The sequence below is a fragment of the Nyctereutes procyonoides genome, unplaced genomic scaffold (genome assembly GCF_905146905.1).
Source record: "Nyctereutes procyonoides isolate TBG_1078 unplaced genomic scaffold, NYPRO_anot_genome, whole genome shotgun sequence".
NCBI classification, from domain to species: Eukaryota; Metazoa; Chordata; class Mammalia; order Carnivora; family Canidae; genus Nyctereutes; species Nyctereutes procyonoides.
In genome coordinates, this window is record NW_026575126.1 from 28,649,281 (window position 1) to 28,674,607 (window position 25,327).

At 39.0% G+C, this 25,327-nt stretch overlaps 1 protein-coding gene, 1 long non-coding RNA gene and 1 pseudogene across 5 annotated transcripts in view; 1 reads left to right on the plus strand and 2 right to left on the minus strand.

The window, feature by feature from the left end:
• The window catches only part of DPH5 (diphthamide biosynthesis 5), a 36,671-nt gene extending 30,316 nt beyond the window's left edge, over positions 1 to 6,355 (minus strand). For 2 of the 4 annotated variants that reach the window (XM_055340393.1, XM_055340392.1), the window contains exon 1: positions 5,860 to 6,355. In XM_055340393.1, the coding sequence (XP_055196368.1) occupies positions 5,860 to 5,994 (135 nt within the window). In that variant the 5' untranslated portion in view covers positions 5,995 to 6,355. Of the gene's footprint in view, positions 1 to 247; positions 287 to 1,511; positions 1,650 to 5,859 lie in introns of all 4 variants that reach the window. The other 2 variants (XM_055340395.1, XM_055340394.1) reach the window with 2 other exon arrangements.
• A 124-nt stretch (positions 6,356 to 6,479) lies between these two features.
• Positions 6,480 to 25,327, plus strand: part of LOC129519976 (uncharacterized) — a 108,707-nt gene continuing 89,859 nt past the window's right edge. The window contains exon 1 of the long non-coding RNA XR_008666456.1: positions 6,480 to 6,619. This is a non-coding gene — a long non-coding RNA (uncharacterized LOC129519976). The remainder of the gene's footprint in view (positions 6,620 to 25,327) is intronic.
• On the minus strand, positions 15,764 to 15,878 carry LOC129520377 (U4 spliceosomal RNA; annotated as a pseudogene).

A 25,327-nucleotide genomic window follows, 5' to 3' on the forward strand; every position in this document is an offset into this window, starting at 1 on the left:
ATATTATATATTATCCAATGACTGATAAGCCAGGTTTTGTACAGTATCAATCCTAATCTTCTCCATTCATGAAAACGAAGGCAAAACTCAAAATTCATTCCTGCTTTAAGTTGGCAGATTTTGTAAGGCAGATAGGGTAAAGATTCAAAATTGATTACTTTTGGACACTTCTGGAAGGACACATAAGAAATTACTAATAATTGCCTCAGGAAGGGGAGCCAGGATAGGAATCTTTCAATGTACATACCATTTAATATCTTTAATTTTATACCATTTAATGTATTACCTGGTAAAAAATAGAAAAGTGGAAGCTAGATGTAGGATACATAAACAAGAAAAAAAAAAACCTAAAAAAAAAAAAACAAAAAAAAAAAACAAACCCTAAAACACACTAACATTTAAAGAAGGAACAGAGAAACAGGGCTTACAAAAGGGACTTAAAAGAATGGAAAAGTACAAATAAAACCAAGAGTCATATCATGAAAGTCAGTTTCAAGGAGTGATCAACTATGTCAGAAGTAAAACAGGTAAGAGTTGAAAACTATCCTCTGGTATTCTCAGTTACTGAACAACTGTTCAACAAATATTTCAGAAGAATGGAAGTCAGCTTGCAGGAGTCTGAGCCATGAGTGAAGTGGGAACAATAAAAGTACAATGCTATTTCTAAACACTTTGAATAAACAGAAACAACTATGGAGAAAAGATGTTTAAAGGGGCGTTTAAGATGTTTAAGAGTTTTCAGAATGGACAAGATATGACTGTAGTTTCAGGTTGAGGGGAGAAGGATGTTAATACAGATCAAACATAATGAAGAAAGAATAATTGACGGGAATAAGGTTTCAGAGGAATGGGGAGAGAGATTTGGAAAAAAACACATCTAGATTAGAGTTAGTCTTCAACAGGCTGAGACTCTCATTTCACAAGTCACTTTCTAAAGCTGGGGAGAAGACAGATTCAGATTTAGGGGAAGGACAAATGGAAAGTTAATAAAGGTCACAGATGATTGCCTCATCTTTCTTAGTGGGAAGTCTGTCCCTCCAATACCAATCCTCAGCAGTTGGATAGGAAGACAAAGAAGTAGACTGATGAAGTGGATTAGGAAGAAAAAGGGAGGGAAACAGATATACTGGGAGAAAACAGAGGGAAACAGATATACTGGGAGAAAACAAGTTATTTTAGTGATGCCTAAGAACAAGTATGGCAAATTATTGTGCTTGTCTCCTCCATGTGTTTACTCACAATTCTTTTTTCTTCAGTAATACTCTTTCTCTTTCCTTTACCAAATCTTATCTATAGTAACTGTCTCTTTCTCTTTGCTTTATCAAGTCTTATCTACAATAACAATATTTATAATACATTTACATTTGGTCACTCTGGGGTCAGGCACAGTTCTAAGAACTTATGCACATAAATTCATTTAATTTTCATCACAATCCATGAGATAGTCCCTATTTTTATCCATTTTAGAGATAAGAAAAATAACACAAAGTGATTGCCCAACATTACAGAACCTTGGTTGACTGCAAAACTTCACATGTATTACAGATGAGGCATAGGGGTGCCTGGCTGGCTCATTTGGTAGAGCATGCAACTCTTGATCTCAGGGTCGTGGGCTTGTGAGTTCAAGCCCCACAGGGGCATGGAGCCTACTTAAAAAAAAAAACAAAAAAACAAATGAAGCACAGACAGGCAGAGCTTAGTGGTCTCCTCTGCTTTCTGTAGGATAGCTAAAGCCCCAGAGTCAGCCCCCTTTGAACCACAGCAACTTCCTCTATTTATCCTACAGAGCTGTATAAATATTACCATTTTTTATCTAGACCATGACAACAAAAGAAGCAAAACAAAAAGATTGGAACGCATTACTTTAAGACATAGCTCAAATTCCATCTATTCCATAGTGTTCTCTGACCACCATGACCTGAAGTGATCTTCTATGTATTTCAACTGGAATTAATCACTAGTAATTATTTAATATTTGAGACAGCTTCTACTATTTAATTCATGAAAACAAGAGCACTGGCTTAAATAAGATCATCTAAGTTCTTCCCAGCAATGTAATTTCAGTTTCTTCTTTCCACTGTTGTCATGAACTGTTATTTAAATCTTCCATTGTTCAGTTTTCCTGAGTATAACACAGTTGAATCATGAACCACTTGAGAACAAAGACCATAGCTTATACCTATATATATAAGGCACTACAGATGTATTACACCAAACTGGCATAAAAGATCTAATTTATTCACAGAAAGTGACTAAAGAAATTCAAAATGAAACTCCTGGATTCGCGGTCTCTAGTTTAATTTACTTTTGAGTAATACAGAACATATAAATACTACTCCCTGTTTGGTAATTTGAAAACAATAGCTTTCAATGTAATAATAGATAAATTCCAAATCTTAAAAAAAAAAAAAAAAAAAAAAGGCAGGGGGACGCCTGGGTGGCTCAGTGGTTGAGCATCGCCTTTGGCTTAGGGTATGATCCTGGAGTCCTGGGATTGAGTCCCACACTGGGTTTCCTGCATGGAGCCTGCTTCTCCCTGTGCCTGTCTTTGCCTCTCAATCTGTGTCTCTCATGAATAAATAAATAAAATCTTTTTTTTTTTAAAAAAAAAAAGAATGGACAAATTCCAGATTTTTTTTTAATTATTTATTTGAGAGAGAGACGGAGAGAATCTTCACGGTGACTCCCCACAGAGTGCGAATCAGAACTGGAGCTCTATCTCAAGACCCGGAAGACCATAGGACCTGAGCTGAAACCAAGAGTCGGATGCTTAACTGACTGAGGCATACAGGCGCCCCAAATTCCAGATCACTTTAGCAACATCCATGTGTGCCATTTATAAAATACTTTTTTGTGTGATTACTGATAAAAGAAAGTATACATTCAATAAGGAAAAAAGATTTTTCCAATCTTTTTTCCCACTATATAATAATTTAGTTATTGAGACCAGATTGTATACGTAGGTATGAGAACATCAACAATTTTTAAAAATCAATTTGTTTAAGAAAGAAAGAGGTAGAAATGAAACAGAAAGGAAGTCACTGAAGAGAAAGTGGTTCTGAGATCTTAGAAGGCAATAAAAGGCATGAATTTATTTATACCTTACTTTATTCCAGAAAAGTCATTAAAGGTGGTTGAGGTTGCATAGCAAGTTGCTCAGGTAAAAACATGAACTAAGGACCTGGAGGAGGTCATGAAGAGCAGACCAATGGAACTCTGTGATAGGAGGGATTCAAGCTGGATCATTCTGCTTGAATCCTATCTTCTCTGTAGACATTCTCTGAAATCATTATTTTGTGAAGCTATTTTCTACCCCTGAGTATACAGAGACACTGTATGGTATAAATGTGAAGAGTGGTGATTCTCAACTCAGGACTGTCTTGGCTCATATTCTGGCTCTATCATCTGTAGGACCTTGGGCAAGTTTCTCTGTGCCTGTAAAATGTGAACAGTAATTACAGAGTAATAATCCTGTTCCACATGTGAAACACTTATTATAGTGCATAGTAAGCATTCTATAAATATTAGCACTTATTATATGGAGGAACAGATATTCCAGCACCTTAACAAAGTATACATAATTTACCTGTAGGTGAGGCTGGGCCAGGTCCCAACAATACATTCTTGGAAAAAATATACTTGAAAAAATTACAACAACCAAAACTACCATTTAACTAACACTTAAAGTTTACAAAGCACTTTCAAATACATCATCTTAATAAAAACATACTTCCACCTAGTTATTATCTCCATTTTCACAAATGAAGTTACTAAGGTTTAGAGAAATCTGGAAATGTGTCTATTAACAACTAGCATTTTTGAACATTTTTGCAATAGGCACTATGTTAAGAACGTATGTTAAGAGGTAGGGTTTTTTTTTTTTTAAGATTTTATTCATTTGTTTGACAAAGGGAGAGAGTACAAGCAGAGGGAGCAGCAGACGGAGGGAGAGGGAGAGGGAGAAGCAGGCTCCCCGCTGAGCAAGGTGCTGGATTTGGGCCCAATCCCAGGATGCTGGGATCATGACCTGAGCCAAAGGCAGATGCTTAATTGACTGAGCCACCCAGGAGCCCTGACATAGGCATTTTTAGCCCCATTTTACAAACTAAAAAACTAAAGTTAAAGGACTTGTCCAAAGTGACATGGTAACATGTAACAGAGAAGGCTTAAAGTCAAGTCCAACTTTCCTCTGTGCCATGCCCTGACTTTTTATCCTAATAAAAATTTATCCTCTTGGCCTCAATGTCCTTCGACAGATGAATGGATAAAGATGAATATCATTGAATATTAGCCATTTGAAAGGACGAATACCCACCATTTGCTTTGATGTGGATGGAACTAGAGAGTATTATGCTGAGTGAAGTAAGTCAATCGGAGAAGGACAAACATTAAATGGTTTCATTCATATGGGGAATATAAGAAATAGTGAAAGGGGTGTGACATCAGGGTGGCTCAGCGGTTTAGCGGCCTTCAGCCCAGAGCATGATCCTGGCGATCCGGGATCGAGTCCCACATCGGGCTCCCTGTATGGAGCCTGCTTCTCCCTCTGCCTGTGTCTCTGCCTGTCTCTCTCTCTCTCTGTGACTCTCATGAATAAATAAATAAAATCTTAAAAAAAAAAAAAGAAAATAGTGAAAGTGATTAAAAGGGAAAGGAGGAAAAATGAGTGGGAAAAATTAGAGTGTGACGGAAGATGAGAGACTCCTAACTCTGGGAAATGAACAAGGGGTGGTGGAAGGGGAGGCGCGGGGGAGGTGGTGGCGGAAGGGGAGGTGGGGGGGGCGGTGACTGGGTGATGGGCACTGAGGGGGGCTCTTGGCGGGATGAGCACTGGGTGTTATACTTTATGTTGGCAAATCGAACTCCAGTAATAATAAATAAATTTATCCTCTTGGATGAATTTGATTCCAGTTTTCCTTGATCACTGGTAAGAGAAGACCATTTATTATCTTGAGCTTAGATACTTTGTTTCCAACCAGACAAATGAAAGCCAACAAATCAAAGCTGGTCATTAGACACACATCAGGACATGGCCAATTTACGTAACAGTCTTTAATTTCTTAAGATGTTAAAGTAACTCTGAAACTAGAGTTCTCTGGGCTGCGAACCCGAGAGAACGGAAGACCTTCACCTTTTTGTTCGCAAGCCTTGACAGGCCATTCAATTCTACGTCTCCCTCCTCTCACAGCATGTTCATGGCTCCCTTCATCTTCAGTGCATTCTATTTGGATTTTGACAGTGCACCTGAACCACCTAGCCCCACCTCCAAAACGTACTGAGCCCTTAACAAGAGCAAGCCACACGTACGTATGACATATTAACAAATCCTAGGGTTGGGAAGTCCCAGGCTGACGCAATACACACAAGGGAGTGTGCATCAGCCTCCCTGGCAGTCCTTTTAAAGGTGAGACCTCTCTGGACAGGAAACTGACAGAAAGGCGATTACCATTCCCTAGGGATATACTACTTCAAAGGGAGAAGCTTTCCGCTTCGTTTCTTGAAGGTACAACCAACTCATTAAGGTGATGCCAGCACCTCATTAGGACTCAACTAAAAAAAAAAAAAAAAAATGTCTATCTCATGAAATAAGGGATTTTGGTAACTATCCTCAGGAGTGTAAAATAACTTTCCTATTTACCGGAGAAAGCCACAAAATCAGACTTGTAAAGCAGAACAAAAAGCGCCCTTTCACTTTCCAGCTCACTCGGTGGTTGTGTTACTCCCAGTCCTGTGATCCTTAACGGGCAGGGGATGTGTTTTAAAGGCTTTAAGCCAGCAGGCCCGAAAACTGGGTTCGGCGTCGGTCACGGAAATCTGCACAGCTTTCCTCCCAGGGGCTGGGGCGCCGTGAGCACCTACCAGGACTTCCTTCCCTACAGTCAGGATCGAGGTGTAGGCTTCCAGGTACACTCGCCTGCAGCGTCTTACGATTTCCAGGCCCTTGACTGTGATGTCCTTGGCATCGCCCAAGCCCAAGCCGATCAGGTAAAGCATTTCAAAGTCCAGGAGGGCGGGGACTGCAAGACCGAGGCAGCAAGAAAAACACGTGTCAGCTACACCGAGGGCTCCCCGAATCTAGAGACGATCGTGGAAACCAAGAGCACGTGTGCACGAGGGACCGCAAGTCACGAGCGAGGTCCGAGCGCCTGGCGTCCCGCCCCTTACAACCGCGGACTGGGACGAGCCGCCTCTCCCGTTACACCAAATCAAAAGCGCTCAGTCACCCTCCGAGGGCTGTCGCTGAGTCCCCAAAATTGCTAACCCGCAGCCTCGCCGAATAAGCAGCTCCCCGCAGGGCGAGCTCGCGTGGACGGAAGGCCCACGCCGCCGGCCTTACCGGCGGTGCCGCAAAACGCCGCCGCCTTTACCGCACTTTACGACTGGCCGGAGGGGCGGGTCAGCGGCTCCCAGGCGAGCGGCGCGGAGGCAAGGGCTGGGCCGGAAGTGAGCGGCCGGCGGCTGGGCCGCGACGCCGAGGGTCGGTCGGGCCGGGGTGGGGGGGCGGGGGTCCGCGCACAGCCTCCCGGCGCGGCCCCTGGGGAAGAACGAAGACCCGCGATCCCCTCAGCCGTGGCTTCTCCCACCCCCACCCCCACCCCCACCCCCACCCTAGGACGGGGTAAGTGCGGGAGCTGTGGCCCCGAGGTCGGGCCGCACGGCCGCCTCCCCTCCAGGCCCCGGCGCGGCTGACGGGCGGGAGGGACTGTGAGTCGCCCGGGTGGTGGCCGGGCCGCGGCACTTCCGGCCTCGCCTCAGCATCCCCTCGTCGCACTGCTGCCTCCCTGGGAGGTGTCGGGTTAGCCCACTTGGCCCTCGGTGTGACTCCGATTTCCCGGCGGGCGGTGGTGCCTCGGCTCGGCCCCACCTGGGGACCTCCTTCCGGGGTGCCCCGGGCTCGCCCCCTGCCCGCCGCCGCTGTGCCCTCGCGCCTAGAGAGGTGACCTTTAAGTGCCCAGGAATTTCAGGTTTCAGTCGCTTCCACAGGGGGAATTCCTGCGAAGTGGTTGGTTAGATGTAGTTCCGGTATCGGGAATGGTTTGTTTTGACTGTAAATGCTCTTGGTAAGGTCACTAGTGACCTCATCCAAGTCAAAAAGACAATTTCCATTGTTTATCTTAGTAGGCAGTGTTGATTATTCAGATTTTTCCTGCTTGCTTTTTCATACAATGCCTTGAGTCTTTTTTTGCCCGACGTTTTTTTCTCAAGCCTTAATTTCATCTGATTTCTCCAAGGTCCCATCTGCCCTGGGCACTTCTCATTCAGTAGGCTCGTCATGACTGATTCTATCCGGTGTCATTAACATCCATCCATTCCTTGTACCATAAGCAAAAATTAATTCAAAATGGATCATAGATTTAATGGAAGACATAAAACTATGAAACTTCCTAGACAGAAAATATGTGTGATCTTATCATTTAGGCAAAGACTTGTCAGGTGCAACACCAAAAGCATGATGTAGGGGAAAAAATTTTTTTTGAGGAATTGAAGTTCACTGAAATAAAACGTATGCTCTTCAAAAGTTATTGTTGAAGCCACACACGGGAGAAAATATTCGCAAAGCATATGTTTGTTAAAAGACTTATGTCAAGAATACACAACTCTCAAAAGGCAAAAATAAGAAAACAACTTAATTTTTTAAATAGGCCAAGAATTTGAATAAGAGTCTCGCAGAGTAAGATAGATAAATCCCCAAAGAAGATACATAATATCAAAGAAGCTTTGAAATGATGCTAGTTATTAGACATTAAGGAAATAAAGATTAAAACCACAGTGAGATACTAGTATATACCCCGTAGAATGGCTGACATTGGAAGCAATAATAAAACCCTGAATATACACTCATAATTTTTTAAAGATTTTATTTATTCATTCATGAGAGACACAGAAAGAGAGGCAGAGACACAGGCAGAGGAAGAAGCAGGCTCCATGCAAGGAGCCGGATGTGGGACTCCATCCAGGGTCTCCAGGATCACTCCCTGGGTGGAAGGCGGCACCAAACCACTGAGCCACCTGGGCTGCCCTATTCACTCATAATTTTGAGTGTCTCTAGTATTTTGCTGACTCAGACCTTTAGCCTCCCATTCACATCTCCCCTTCAGCTTCCTATGTTTAACTTTATGCTGGAAATCACCTAGATAACCCAGAGGCATATCACATTCAACACATCCAAAGCTGAATCCATCATCTTTTCAACTTGGCTTTTCCTTCTGTACTATCTACTTTGGATGGAGGGCGTTATCATCTATAGACGTAGGCAAGCCAGACACTTGGAAGTTACCTCACATCCAATCTGACATATCTGCCTCTCAATAGAAATCGTACCTACTATCACAGTCTTTCTTTAGGTCCTCATGTCACTCCTGCACCTGTTCACTGTGCCTCCCTCACATTCATACTTCTTTCGGGGGACCAGAGAGACCTAGCTAAGTTGCAGTCTGAAAATGACATTCCCTTCAAAAAACCCTTTTGAGGTCAAGAGAAAGTCGAGGCTCTTTAACATATCCCACAAGGTCATCCCCAGAGTGACCACTGCCTACCTTGCTAGCCTCATGCCTCTCCACTCCATACCTTGAGCTACTTCTCTAGTGGTACGCTTCTGTGCCCACAACATTCTCCTTTGACTTTAGTCAGGCTACCACCTCAGCATGGAATACTTTCCTCCCATTCTCTCCTATCTAGATCACTGCTGCTCATTCTTTAAGTTTTGGGGGCCCCTGGGTGGCTCAGTTGTTTAAGTGTCTGATTTCAGTTCAGGTCATGATCTCAGGTCGATCTCCCTGGAATCGAGCCCCAAGTTGGGCTCTGCACCCAGTGGTGAGGCTGCTTCTCTCCCTCAGCCCTCCCCCTGACCCTTCCTGCCATTCATGCTCTCTCTCTTTCTCTCTCAAATAAATAAAATCATAAAAAAAGACTAAATTTAGGAAACCTTTCCAGAGATCCCTACACTAGTTTAGGTATCCTTTTAATTATAATAAAACTCTGTGCATATACTTAGAAGTCAACCTAACTAAGTGTTTTATAATTGTCCATTTGTGTATCCTCCTTATCAAACCATTAATTTCATAAAGTTAGGTCCTGTATCTTCTCATCCCTAAGGCTTAGCACAGTGTCTGCCACATAATAGATATTCAGTAAATGTTGGTTAAATAGAGCATTACGTATACACTAGTAGCTCAGTAATTTCTTTGAGTTATGATATATTTTTCGATCTTTATGAAATGCAAGGTGTGGTATGCTTTAGATGACAACCAAAAGTCATTGATGGGATGTCAAACAAAAGCATGTCGTTCATGCCAGTTCAGAAAGTTATTTGTGTTAAAAGGTTTATGACACAGTTCACATATTCCTCATAATTACTCTCTTGAGTAGGTAAATTTTCCAACGTACGGTCATTTTTTTTTTAATGTGTTTTTGTTTTCAGATTTGCTTTGAGTAATTCTAAGTGGATTTACAGTGAAAGGACAGTGCTGAAAGGAAGGTGTAGTTTATGTCCTTTCAGGAAATCTGTATTGAAAATGAAGTTATTCTGGGTAGGTAAGGTGTAATACTTTTTTTTAGATACAGAAGCAATTTCAATTTTTAATCTTCAGAATTCGGTTAACTACTTTCCCTATAGGGTTCTTACCTTTCTACTTGCCTTCATTTCTCAATAGAAGTGTAAATTTGGGGGACTTTTCTGGAGATAGATAAAGGTGTTGTGGAAATCTTTTTTCCTCAACACATGTAATCAGCAAAGTCTTGCATAGTCTTTTTCTGCAGAATTATTCTTTCTGACTCGGACATTTCTCCCTTACTATTTAAAACAATTTCAAATATGATTGCATTTTCCACAGTTTTGTTTTTGTTTTTTTTTTTAGTTTTTATTTATGTATTTGAGATAAAGTGCGTAGGATGGGGAGGGGGAGGTGGAGGAGTAGAGGAAGAAGCAGGCTCTCCACTAAGCAGGGAGCCGGATGACCTGGGGCTCCATCCCAGAACCCTGGGATCATGACCTGAGCTGAAGGCAGATAACTGACTGAGCCATCCAGGTGTCCACGCCCCATCATTTATTATTAAAATTTTCAAATATATAGAAAAGTTGAAGCGTTTTTACAGTAAACATCCATATAGTCACCTCTTAGGTTCTATAGTTGTTAACATTGTGCTGTATTTGCTTTATCACCTGTTTTTATCCGTTCACTGGGCCATCAACCCATCTTATTTTCTGATGCATTTCCAAGAGAGTTGCAGACATAAGTAGACATATTAATTGCATTTTGCATGTAAGGTAAACCCCTCATCTAGATAACATACTAACGAAACATAGCTAAGCATATAACTGATTAAATTATCTCATTTCTTCACCTAATTTAGGCAGAGAATTTGAAAATTTCTCTTTAAAACAATTTCAGACAATTTTAAATCAATATGGTAGCATTATTTTGATGATAATGAAAGTATAATACCATAGTAATACAGTAAATTTGGATCTCACATCTAGTAGAAAAGAGGGGGGTGGTTTTAAAGAACTGCAATTCTAGAGCCAAAAAAAAAAAGATGAAGTGAAAGCCTTTTTAGTTTAAAGAATAACAAGGATAAATGAGGCCTAGAGCATTTTCTTCTTTATATTCCTGCTAGGAAGTAGGAGAGTACCAAATCATCCCTGAGGGTGAACACTTATGCTTTTCCTGAAAGAGTTTTAAGCTGTTTTCATAACCTTTGTCAGTAACTCATTTTTAGTACCCACACTGTCAGAAATTCTTCCTTATATCTAATCTGTGACCTTCAGGCAGTAGTCCTAAAATGTGAACGATGTAGATAGTCATAAGAAGTTAATACTGATGGCTTTTCCATTCCATTGTCATAAACACATCATAGTAGTTAAATTTTAGAGTTATAACAGTTGAGACCGTGCATTACATTATGTACAAATTGTAATTAACTTACATCTAAAAGAAGCCATCCTTCAATTTTCCTATTTGAGTTCATTGTTTGTCTATTGAAAAGGAGACCTCAGAGCTACTGGGTAAACTCCATCTGACCTCGTTGTGAATAAAGAATATTAACCTCTATGTTACCAGAGATTGCCTCATTGTTAGAGTAAATCTTGATTAATATTTGTAGAGTTTAGCAATCCCAGATTAACTGATAGTCATTTTCTATCAATTCACAAATAAGTGATAATTAAAGATAGCATTGCTGGTAACTGAGTGATAAACATTAAGGTGAGCATGTGATATAATGAGCCCTAGTGATTATATAAGACTGGTGAATCACTGACCTGTATCTCTGAAACCAATAATACATTATATGTTAATTAATTGAATTTAAATAAAATAAAAAAATAAAGATAGCATTGCTTTAGAAGTTATATTTGGTATTCCTTCCTCCAAAGTCTATTGCTAAAAGGGTAGAATCAGGGATACAGTAGTTTCACTATTCCTGTGTTTAAAAAACTACACAGTGCCCTTTTAAGATATATTCAGGGAGCCATATAATTAGCCAAGACTTGGTGGGAGAAGGAGAAAGGTTACTCCTTCACTCAAAAGCCAAAATTTTTAAAAATGACTTACCAGGTTTTACTACTCAATATACTACTGCCCTGCTTCTCTGAACTCACCTCCTGCTACAAAAACTATAAAATGGTACACTTCCAGAGCTGGGTTTTGCTGGGGAGGAAAAACAAACAACTGTACACTTCCAATTACTTTATCTGCTCTTTCCCCTCATAGCACCTTCTAACATAACTGTGTGATTTACTTATTTATTGTGTCCATTTTTATTGTCAATATCCTTCTACTAAAATATAAACACCACAAAGGCAGGAATTTTTTTTTATTTTTGGTCCATTTGGTTTGTCATATGCTCAGTAGATACATGAATGAATGCACGTCCACTATGTAAATGAGTTATATATAAATTATATATAAATTACAAATAAATTCTTTTATTTATAAAGGAATAACTATGGAAAATTTGCCTAATGGTTAAGAATTGGGATTATAGGGGGTTCCTGGATGGCTCAGTCAATTAAGGGTCTGATTCTTGATTTCGACTCTGGTCATGATCTCAGGGTTATGATCAAGCCCATCGGGCTCCATGCTCAATGGGGAGTCTGCTTGAGATTCTCTCCCCCTCTCTCCCTCTAAGGAAAAAAAAAAAGAATTAAGATTTTAGTGTCATTGAGACCTTGGCTTAAGTCCAGGAGTTTCCTGATTGCTTTTCTAAATCTCAAGTTGTTTCATCTGTGAAATAGAGATAATAGTACCACCTCTCATAGGATTGTTGTGAGGATACATGAAAGAATACATAATAAAGGTTTTAGCATAGTGCCTGGCAATTGGTAAAGACTCTGTAAACATTGACCAATAATAGAGTTTGAAATTAATTTTATCCTTATCTACAGAGTCTATCAGATTATGAGTACTAGCCTTCTCCACCATCTCTATCCCATCTAGATCGGTTCTTACTCTTTTTCCTCCTTCACAATAGTGTGAAATTAGTTCATTAGTTTTAAGACTAATCCATTAGATTAGATATCATATTTTATTGATTGCCAGAGGTCATTTTAAGCAAACATTGTTATACTCTGAGGTGCCCTTTATGAGAAAACCTGTCTTTGCTTTTATCATTCTGTCACAGCGTTCAGCACTGTAGACTTGGTTAGCACCAAATAAGTGTTGCCTAGCAATTTGTTAATACTTAAGTATAAGATGGCTAATATGCAAATAATATTTTAGTAAATGAAATGTTGTGAGCAGAGAAGATGTTCATTTGGGATCTAAAAATTAAATTTATTCTTTTTTATAAAACCTTGTAAATGCCAAACAACAATAAAAAGAGTAGTTGTGGTACATTTATACAATACTATGCAGTAAAGAGAAAGAATGTACTACTCTTTTTTAATAATAAATTTATTTTTTATTGGTGTTCAATTTGCCAACATACAGAATAACACCCAGTGCTCATCCCGTCAAGTGCCCCCCTCAGTGCCCGTCACCCATTCACCCCGACCCCCTACCCTCCTCCCCTTCCACCACCTCTAGTTCGTTTCCCAGAGTTAGGAGTCTTCATGTTCTGTCTCCCTTTCTGATATTTCCTACCCATTTCTTCTCCCTTCCCTTCTATTCCCTTTCACTATTATTTATAGAATGTACTACTCTTAACACAAAACAACATGGATGAATCTCAGAGAAAGAAGGTTGAGCAAAAGAGTGCTGTGGAGATAGGATATACCTTGCCTCCAGCAAAGTCCTCAAAATCATAAGTGTACAATTGGATGAATTCATACAGCTCTTACATACAGCCATGTACCCATCACCTAGTTCAAATTATGAAACATTTCCAGCATCCTAGAAGGCCTTTGTTCCCCAGGAAATGCCTCTCCCCGCCAAGGTAACCATTAGTTGACCTGTAGTACATAAATTACTTTGTCTGTTCTTATGAATGGAATCATGTATTATGTCCTCTTTCATGTCTGGTTTCTTTGGCTCACCTTTATTTCTGTGACATTCATCCATGTTGTTGGATGATACATAGTTCACTCTTTGTCTTTTTTTTTTTTAATCTCTTTTTTTGGAGTTCAATTTGCCAACATATAGCATAACACCCAGTGTTCATCCCATCAAGTGCCCCCCTCAGTGTCACTCTTTGTCTTTGCTGAATAGTATTCCATTTGTGAACATATCACTATCTTTTTTATTGTTGATGGATATTTAAGTGTCTTAGTTTTAGGCCAATATGAATAAATCTATGAATGTTGTATCTTTTGTTGGACACAATGTTCATGTCTTTTGGGACATTATGCACGAATTGGAACTGCTAGGTTAGAAGATAGGTGTTTTTACCTTAGTAGATAGTGCCAGACGAGTTTTGAAAGTACTTGTACAGGATCCCTGGGTGGCGCAGCGGTTTGGCGCCTGCCTTTGGCCCAGGGCGCGATCCTGGAGACCCGGGATCGAATCCCACATCGGGCTCCCGGTGCATGGAGCCTGCTTCTCCCTCTGCCTATGTCTCTGCCTCTCTCTCTTTCTCTCTCTGTGACTATCATAAATAAATAAAAATTAAAAAAAAAAAAAAGAAAGTACTTGTACAATTTACATTTCTGCCAGCTGCTGATAGGAGTTCCAGTTTCCCCATGTCCTTGCCAAACTTGGTATTGTAAGTTTTTAAAATTTTAGTGGGGGGTGTGTAGTGATATCTCATGGTTTTAATTTATAGTTCTGATGAAAAAAGGTGGTATTAATTGAAAACATTTCTAGGTAAATTTATTTTTTAGAAGCAGAAGTATGTATTCGGAGCACTGCAGTTACTTAATTGCTGAATCTGTGCTTGTAAGTTAAACCCATTTTTCTAAATGGGTCTTAATATGTGTGCAGCAATGACCGTGTGCTTAAAGAATACAGTTATGCCCAAAGAGAATGCCCGTGGTCAGGATGCCCACTTCTGGCTCTGTTGCCAGTAACTGAGTTGAACTGGTTTTGCTATCAGTAAGATGAATGCCTTAAGCTAAATGGTTGCTAACACACATGATGGGTTTCAGAAACATCCTTCTGCGGAAGAAGTAGGTTGGAATGGGAAGCATTCTAGATCAGGAATCAATCTGGGCTCTTTGCACTTTGTAGTCTTTGCTTTACTTAATGGCTCTAAACCCCAATAGTAAGTCTCTTCCTCTTCCTCCTCCTTCCCGACTTTCCCTCCTTTTAAAGATTTGATATGAAAAGAAGCAATATAATAATTCCTTAAGCCTGGAAATTAAGATAACTAGAATATATCGTATTAAACTATATAAGTAATGATTAAATATGTACACTAAGAAACTGTGTAGGCCTTGAGTTATTCAAATTTAGCAGTATGGTCATTTACCATATGTATAGAGAGTAATTTTTTTCCACAATAAATCTAGAAACATTTGCAACCAAAATTAAAGCCCTGTCTATGTGAAATTGCAGAATTTCCACAAACTTAATTTTCTTGGAGTGGATTTGGTTTGCATTTTCTAAATCCTAAGCAGGCATGGGATATGATTTACCCTGACTTTATTTCCTTGCATTTTACTTGATTTTATTTGGTTTTGGGTTTGTTTTGTAGTAATATTTTCTTTTTTTTTTTTTTTTTAAACCCAGGTTGTTTTTTTTTTTTAATTTTTATTTCTTTATGATAGTCACAGAGAGAGAGAGAGAGAGAGGCAGAGACACAGGCAGAGGGAGAAGCAGGCTCCATGCACCGGGAGCCCGACGTGGGATTCGATCCCGGGTCTCCAGGATCGCGCCCTGGGCCAAAGGCAGGCGCTAAACCGCTGCGCCACCCAGGGATCCCTTGTAGTAATATTTTCTGTTGTTTCTTTGAATAGCATTGTTTCTTTTTCCATTTTTTTAACTCACTGACAAAGCTCATTAAAGTTTCTGAAAATAATGGCTTACTGGGATCCAGGCTTATACAGAATTAATCATATCTTTTCTTCTGGTTATTGTTCTTCTTGAGATATTCATTAAATAATATTAGATAGAATTCTAACAGTAGTGTCAAAGATACTGTTTATTCTGTGTATACCAATTGCAGAAGCAGTAAAAACTTGTGGTCAAGAGCATGGGCTTTGGAGTCAAATTATAGGACTTGAGTTCTGGCTCTTCTTACTAGCAATAATGATCTTAGGAAAGTTCCCATATTTTCAGTTACATTATGTGCAGATAATAAAGGTTCTTACTCATAGGACCATCATGTGAATTAAATGAGGTAATAGTTCATATAAAGTATTTTTAACAGTGTCTTGTACTCAGTAAATGTTAGCTAACATTATAAATATTACTGTCTTTAAGGTTTTAGTGAGGATTAAATATTAGCAATAATTCCGCCTCGGATAAACCTCATTGGCTATGATACTGCCACTGCGCAAAGCTGTGTGGGGATTAAATATAATAATAACATGAGTAAAGTGTATATCCAAAGGCCTACAACATAGTAACCAATTAACATTGGTTAATATTACTATCAAACAAAAATTTTTCTCTGGTCAGTTGGTTTTATACAATTTCTATATATTCAAGTAAAACTACACTTCAGGACCCTGTCCCTCCCCATAAAAAAAATGAATTTGCAATTAGAATATTTGGTACTCAGAAAACATGGATTTCCAGGATAATGCTTGAAACTTATAAAAATTATAATGTAGCTAAAATGTTATTTTGTAATGAAAGAAGGAAGTGGTATTAATAACTTTAAAAAACTAAGTTTTGAACTTTTTTTTTTTTTAAGGTTTTATTTATTTATACATGAGAGATACAGAGTGAGAGGCAGAGACGCAGGCAGAGGGAGAAGCAGGCTCCATGCAGGGAGCTCGATGCAGAACTCCATCCTAGGACCCCGGGATCACACCTTGAGCCAAAGGCAGACGCTCAACCTCTGAGCCACCCAGGTGTCCCTGAACATTTTTTTCTTGAATAATGATTTGATAACATTTTTTAAATTTCTTAATAATTTTGTTCTGTGACCATTTGAACTCCCATCAGTAGAGAGAAGGTTTGGGGGGTATGGCCCTATAATACTCTGGGGCCAAAGAAATTGCACTCAGAATCATATTAATTTGATACTGGTCTCACTTAACATTTCTTATTCGCTTCCTGTTCATCTGCTTCTGCCTGGCCTCCCTGTGTTTCTCAGTAGTAGAGTTCCTTGTCTTGTACCTAGTTCATCACTACGTCACTATATGCATCTCTGCCTTGTTTTTTCAAGAGATCAAACCATACAACTTATTTCAGTCTTCCAAGAGAGATTAGATTTTTCACCCTCAGCTCCATCTCACCTTAAGTGAGTTCTTAAAAGCAAGATCTCTAAAAAGTTAAGTACTTACCTGTCTGAAACTGTCAGGGTCAGTGAGTACTTTTGAACAGGTTGTGCACTGCACAACTTTAAGAAGAGCCATTCACATAGACTACATACAGACTGCTGGACTGCTCATGGTGGCCCAGTGACCAATAGCCTATTTCTTAAACTTTTTCACATGCGGTATTTCTCCTTGGATAGATACTCTGGATATTGTCTTACATGACTTTTTGTTTTTTTTAAATGCTACATGCCATATCATTACATGCTGATTAAATTTTTTTTAAAGATTTTATTTATTTATTTATTTATTCATGAGAGACACACACAGAGAAAGGAAGAGACACAGGCAGAGGGAGAAGCAGGCTCCACGCAGGGAGCCCGATGTGGGGCTCGATCCCAGATCCCAAGATCATGCCCTGAGCCAAAGGCAGATGCTCAACTGCTGAGCTACCCAGGTGTCCCTCATTACATGCTGAAATAGCACTTTAAAGAGTGGTCTTCCCTGGACAACATGTGCTGAGATTCATGCCCCAGTATTGATAGTCTTGTTTAATTATCTGATACCATCTCTCAATTTTAAGAGGCCACCACCTGTTGTTCAGTGTTGTTGCCTTCACATAGAATATTCCTTTCCTACTTTATCCTGCAGGAATCTTATTCTTTAAATTGTAGTTTAGAAGCTCTTAATCTCTGGTATCTTCCCACATCACCTAAGCTGCAATTTCTTTCCTTTCTCTTGATTTCTTTTAGTATCTTATTTCTCTAGTTAGACTATAGATTTTAAGGGGAAGGGGGAGTGTTTTGTCTTTATGTTCTTTGTAATACCTGTATCAATGCTTTGCTCGTAATAGATGCTGAATATTTGTAGAATGTCTTGGTGTAAGTGCTGCTAAGAAGAGCAGTCAAGTAATGATGTGCTTAATGGAATCAAGAGGAGAGAGGTCAGCTACGGAGAAGTGTAGTGATGTGTCTGAGGTGATAATCAGTCTTGAATATACTCAATGGCAAAGTAAGTTGCAATGTGTTAAATTATATAAATCAATGTGGATGACCATGATGAGTACAATTAAATGGGAGAGGAGAACAGGGATTGATTAGAACCTGACATGAATCCAAACTGGAACCATTTTCTTACATTTAGAAGTTCTGTCAAATGTCAGAAAAATAAAAATAAATTTAGATCTAAGTTAACAGCACTCTACATTCAGTTTAATGTTTAAAACCATGAAGAACTAACTAGGTCCTAGGAGAGCTCTCATCTAGCCTTTCTAGGACTGCCATCACATTGGATTATTATAAACAAAAACCTCACTTTATGGTGAGATTCCAACAAAACTAAAATGAGTTGGGAGATTTTTCTCCCTTCTTGTAACCATCTAGACACAGGAATGAATAGGCATAGAGAGAGCTGAGATTATTACTTATTTCTGGAGAATCACATCTTTGACAGATTCCCGCACACTCATGAGTGTTCATCACATGCAAAGATTTAGCTTAATTCCTTCCACACCTAACTTGAAGCCCTGTAATACCTAACTGGCCATAATTGTGCCTGCTTTGATACAAAAAATATTTATGTGCCTGTCATGCTTAAGGCTTTGTGTTCTGTACTCTTTGGGCACATGTTACTATCTGTACCCTCTGGAGATTGTATGTAAGTGGGGAAAACATAGTCAGTAACTGCTCCCTAGGGACAAGTTGATAGTATACAGTGATACATGCTGTAATAGAGGTACAAATAATACAGCGGGAGAAGGGAATGGGGGAGATTAATTCTACTGGTTGCAGCTCTAATAGCTTGATCTAACGCTGTTCTTTTTATAGTATCTAGGTAACACATGGAAGCTGTTCTTGGATGTTTGACTGCTCACCAGATAACCAAAGTTTATTTATGTCACAGTTTGGGGGAACTGTATTGATGGGGTATTTTCAAGGGAGCCCAACTTGTTGCAGATGGGACAGTGTTGCAGGTGGACTTCAGCCTTGCAGACATGTTAACTGGAGTTTCCAGGTTACCCAGAATGCCAGTTTCTTAGCAATAGACTAACACTAAGAATGCTCTCTCACCCCCTGATTAATTGCTCTTCATGTCTTGTTAGTTTTGTCTCCTAAATAATTCGCGTACCTTCCCAATACTCTCCATGTCCGCTGCTCAAGCCTTAATCCTAGCTTTTGTCATTTCTCACTTGTACCATGGAGTAGCCTTCTAACTGGTCTCCCTATCTCAAGTATTGCCCTAACCCATCTTTTACGCTGCAGTAGTGTGCTCTTTTTAAAAGAAATTTCATTGTAATCTCTTTAAAATTTCTCAGTTCTTCTGTCATATCTATACATAAAAGTCCAAATTCCTTAGAATAATATACAGACCTTTCTAATTTAGATTTTCCCAATCCTTATTCCATTCCCCTGTTTTATATCCTTTACTGCAGCCATGCTAAACCCATTTTCCAGAAGTCAGGTTTTTCTTGTTGTCACCATTTTGCTGCCATTCCCACTCTCTGGAGAACCCCTATAGCCCTCCTCAAGGTAGACTACTCTTCATTGTTAAGAGTTAATTTATATATTCTTTGTTCCAGGAAACCTTTCTTAAACTAAAGGAGTGTCTTTTTTGTGTTCTCTTTCCTACACCTAGTAGTGCATACCCTCTTAAAATAATTCATTGTTTTTCGGCCCACCAGTAGAGTTTGTATTCCTGGAAGGCAGAGGCAGTGTTCTCTTCATTTTTGCAACTGAGACATAGTTAAAATGTATGTTTATTAAATGAATGAAATAGACACTTGATATTCTATTTGATTTGATTTACTAATTTACAAGCAATCTTGAAGATCCATCACGTGAAGTAATTTTTATTTTGCAGAGGCATAAATGTGAATCAGGTGCCAGTGGGGTTGGTGTGCAGAAATGAGTCACTCACCTTGTGAAGATCCTAGCCAACTATTTAATATCATCATTTCAGAGTGGCTTTTTTTTTTTCTTTTTGCAAACTGCCAAAAGTTCTATTGTAAAATTTTAGTTAGAGGATGAGTTCAGTCAGTTTTTGTGGGCTGTTTTTATGAAATTGTGTTCGTAGAAAAATGAATAGTGATTACTAGTTTAAAATGTTATAAATACCCCTCTGCAGTATGGCCATGCTTTCTGTGTACTTAGCAGAAACAGGAATTTCCACTTAGCTATTCATTTCAATAGCTAATTCCTGGCATCCTCAGGAAAAGGAAACATGGTGTGGAATTATTTCTTATTCTTTGGGCCTGATATTTTGCATGGTACTCTTCTGTAGAGAATGTACATAAATTGTTACTTGTGTATCATTTTCAACTATTAGCTGGCTTTCCTGCTAATTAGTTGGAATTCCATTGTTCCTGAATTCCCTGTCCTATAAATACGAGTTATAACTTAAATTTTCTCTTTATAGTGCTTTCTGTACCATTGTTTCTTTGTTTTTTCCCCCACTCAGAATACAGTATTCCTCATCTTGTTTGATAAACACATGCCCTCTACCCCTTGTCTGAATTTCTTTGAATCTCTTCTCCCATTGTCACGGAGACCTTGTCTTATCTATTATCCTCTTCCACAATTTCCACTTCTCCCTCCCTGCTGGCTTTTTCCTTTTAGCCTATTAGAATGTACCCATCTTAAAAATCAGAACAGCTTCCCTCTAATTGTTGCCCTCATCTAGGTATTTCCTTATACTTTTCCTTCTTTCACACAAAAGTGTTTTGAATATATGGTCAGACGTCATCTCAGATTTCTCATCCCTTTCATTTTCTTAATCCATTTTATCTGATTTCCATCCCTATTTCTGTGAAACTCTTCTTGCTATGGTGTCTCATGACCTGCATGTTATTAAGCCAGGGAACAATCTGCTACTGGATGCAGATACTGTTTTCTCTTGAATTCCTGTATGTTCTAATTCTGTCTGGTCCTCAAATATTGCTGTTCTCTGGATTCCTTTCTTGGTTTTACTCTTTTTTTTTTCTTTTTTAAAAAAACAAACTCCTTGGGGATCCCTGGGTGGCGCAGCGGTTTGGCGCCTGCCTTTGGCCTAGGGCACGATCCTGGAGACCCGGGATCAAATCCCACATCGGGCTCCCGGTGCATGGAGCCTGCTTCTCCCTCTGCCTCTCTTTCTCTCTCTGTGTGACTATCATAGATAAATAAAAATTAAAAAACAAACAAACAAACAAACTCCTACTTAATGATCTTATTTGCTCCCATGGCTCCAAAATCACTTTTAAAGTCATGACTTTCAGGGACGCCCGGGTGGCTCAGTGGTTGAGCGTCTGCCTTCGGCTCAGGGTGTGATCCTGAAGACCCAGGATCGAGTCCCACATCGGGTTCCCTGTGAAGAGCCTGCTTCTTCCTCTACCTGTGTGTCTGCCTCTCTCTGTGTCTCTCATGAATAAATAAATAAAATCTTTAAAAAAACTAATCAAGTTAATGACTTTCATATCTGTATTTTCATTTGCAGTTTCTCTCATGAGCTACCTTCTCCATTCAACTGTGTGTCTGCTATACTTTGTTCCACAGTATCTCAATATGTGCCAAACTGAATTGTACTCTTCCTACCATAGATACTTTTTTTGTCTTCAATTCCTTTTCGTGAAGAGAAGTACCATTAAAATCAAACCCTAATGTCCCTCTCGTGTTTATCCCCTCAAATTCAATTGAATCCAATATAGTTTTATCTTCTTCTGTCTCATGGTTCTAATTCCTTTTTTTCTATACTAACTTACTGTTTTCCTCCAAAGTTACTTCATCACTTCCTAAGACTGATTCCAGTTTCATCTGATGTATAATCCATTCAAGACGCTGCTCTATTTTTTCTGAAACTTATCTCTCACGAATTTATTCCCCTGCTTGAAATTCTTCAGTGCTTCCCCATTACATTCAAGATAAGATCCAAATTTCTTAGCATAGTGTACATAGGGGCCATGTGTTCTGGCTCCGTGTTTCTCTCTAACCACAACTCTTACCTCCTGTATGCAGTTCAACTTTCTATCAGGTCCCAGGGAGCACTCCACTCTCCACCTTCCCTGCTTCTCTTTTGCCCTTCTAACCTCTTCCTCCTGGTTATTCTCTGATCAGCTCTCATACTTCAGTCTTGATGTCACTTCTTCCAAGCCTCTTGCTTCTCTTTTTCATCTACTCTTTTGGCATTGCTACACTTACTATTTCATATTTCTTTTATAGCATTGATTAATTCTACTATAATGGTTTGTCCGAGTCTTCCCTAGACTGTAAGCTCTCTGGCAGCAGAAATTATGTATTTTATCTTTGTATCCTAGTAACTAGAATGTACCTATGAAATATATTTAATAAAAATTTGTTGAATAAAAATATGTCTGATTTCTAATTCAGAAATAATCACTGCTATTATATTACAATGCTTTATAAAAAATCATGTAATACAAAGTAGGTTTACTTTTTAAAAATGGTCACAACTCCTATATGAACCAAGGAACTTGAAGATAGAGAAAGCAGCGCAGGAATACATATGGCAGTAAGTATAGTAAAGCCTTTGCAATGCAATTCCAATACTAACTACCTAGAGTTAGACCAGACTTCATAGGTTAAGGGTACAGTGCTTTATAAGACTACCCTCGTTTCAGATACCAGCTACAAACTTGAGAATTCCCAGGACTTCTCTCACTTTTTACCAGTTGGTTACAAATTTGGGAGGTTCCCATGACTCCCTCAGGTTTGATTGATTATTCACTAGAACAACTCACAGAACTCAGGAAAGCACTATACTTAGTTTTATTATAGCAAAAAAGTAGCATGTCAGAACCAGCCAAAAGAAGAGACTCTTAGAATGAGGTCTGGGAGGGCCCCAAATAATGAAATTTCCATGTCCTCTCCCCATGTAGTTAGAACATTTTCCTCCACACACCACCCCTCCTTTGATGTATGATAGTGCATAGAGTATCGCTGGCTAGCCAAGGGAGCTCATCTGAGCTTCAGTGTCCAGAATTTTTATTGGGGTTTCATTACATAGCCAATTGACTGAATCATTGGCCACGAGGTTCCGTTCTGTCTCTGTCCCTACCTCTCCTTCCTGGTGGTGGGGTTGATATCACGTGGCTCAAAAGTCCCAACCTTCTAATCATATGATTGGTCTTTCTGTCTTGTCCAGTCCCCATCCTGATTCATTTCATTAACAGAAACTCTCTTGGAGTCCACCATAAATAACAAAGACACTCCTATCACTGGGAAAATTCAGAGTTTAGAGGCTACCTCCTGAGACAGGGACAAAGGCCAGCCACATTCTTAATCCAACAGCCTTAGGCCATCTAAAACAAAATAAACCTAGTCACCAAAACTGAAGCATCTACAAAACATGAATTACGTTGATAATCCAGAATTTTTTTTATCTTACCAAGAAAAGGCCATGTTCCAAAGGAAATGAAAACAAGATACTGAGTTATTTGTGCTTCTCTGTCCATTGCAGTATTATTTCCAATAGCTAAGATACGGGAACAACCCAAGTATCCATCAATGGATGAATGGATAAAGAAGATGTGGTGTGTGTATATACCTGTATAATGGGATACTGTTCAGCCATAAGAAGAAAGGACATCCTACCATTTGCAAAAACATCGATAGAGCTTGAGGACATTATACTAAGTGAAGTAAGCTAGATAGACAAATACTATATGTTATCATTTATATGTTCAATAGAAAAAAAGCCAAGCTCATAGAAACAATGGAATAGTGGTTGTCGGGGCTGGCAGGGGTCTGGGGTGGCTAATAGTATATAAAAGGGTACAGACTTTTAGATATAAGATAGTCTGAGGATCTAGTATACAGCATGGTAACTTAGTTAATAATACTGTATTATATAATTGAAATTTGCTAAGAGAATAAACTTTAATGTTCTCACCCAAAAGAGGAGGGGGCAAGGAATTTGGGATTCATGTACAGATTTTCTTTTCTAAGATTTTATTTATTTATGAGAGAGGGAGAGACATAGACAGAGGGAGAAGCAGACTCCTGGTGGGGAGCCCAGTGCAGGACTCAATCCCAGGACCAAAGGCAGATGCTCAACCACTGAGCCACCCAGGCATCCCAATGTACAGATTTTTCTGAATGATACTTAAAAACTGAATTGAAAGCATAAATTTTTATTTGGCAAAGTCTATTAGAAGCTGTCCGTACAAAGTAATTTTATCAGAATCATGATATACTTCTGAATTAGATTACACGAACTTCATTTTAGAGAATACATTTCAACATTGCACTGATGTGGACAGTTCAGAGCATATAGACAATGAAAGTTAAATGATTCTTCTTTAAAAGCTGATGGCCTAAAAAAAAAAAAAAAAAAGCTGATGGCCTGTGAAATCTTACTGAGTCCTACATCTTTTGAGTTGGGTTGAATAGACAAAATAATCTACATTCCTTAGAAATGTTATTTTTTCCATTTGCTATTCCTTACTGATATAACTTAAAATTCTATTTGCCATTTAATAATAGATCCAGGATTTGTTTATAACAGTAACTAAATCTTGCTTCAAGTTTCTGCCCACATTTACAGGTACCCTAGTCAAACAATATTACATTTATTGCACTAAGATTGACACTCTTTTATTAAGAGATGTTAGCCTGGAGTGAAGTATAACTCTTAGGAAGAAATCGAAAAGTCTCCCTAGGACTTTAGTCTCCAAAACTTAAAAATTATAAAGTAAGAAAAGAGGGTAAAACAACACAGTGCTTTTAGCTAGTGAGAATAAAAATGATTTGTGCATAGAGGATCTCTGTTTCTGCAGAAGCAAAATCCTCTAACCCTCCTAGTCAAAACTGCAATTGATGATGGGCAAAATGTTTGAACTGGCAAGAAATTTAAAAAATTCAGAGGCCAAAAGCAGTATGAATACAGAAATCCAGAGAGGTAAAGTAGCACAAAGCTGCCTTTTGCCCCAGGAATTTGTGCAAAAGAATTGGGACCCTGAACTCAATTTCTACAACTCAGGGTACCAAGGGTGGGAGACAAACTACAGCTTACCAAAGTTGGCCAGTCTAATAAAAGACCTCTCTTGTAAAAAGATCTATACTCAAAGGGTTGTACCTTCAGTGTAAGGGTGAACTACAAATAGACCTGTCCTACAAAGGGGGACAGCAAGGAATATTAACAAAACTTAAACATTCCCTTGGCTAGAGGGGTCAGTAAATGACATACCTAAATCTGCCTGCTGCCTGTTTTGTACAGCCTGTGAGCGGAGAATGGTTGTTACATTTTTTAAATGGTTGAAAAAAATTAAGAGAAGAACAATATCACATGATATGAAAATGATATGTGAAATTCAAGTTTTAGTGTCCATAAGTGAAGTTTTATTGCCCCTACAGCCATGTTTATTCATTTACATATTGTCTGTGGTTGTTTTCACACTAGAACAGCTGAGTTGAGTAGTTGGAATAGGGACCATACATGGTCAGTAAAACATAAAGTATTTAATATCTGGCCCTTTAAAGAAAAAGTTTAGGATTTATAATGGTTAGAAATCATTTGAGTTTTCTCTAAGTGTAG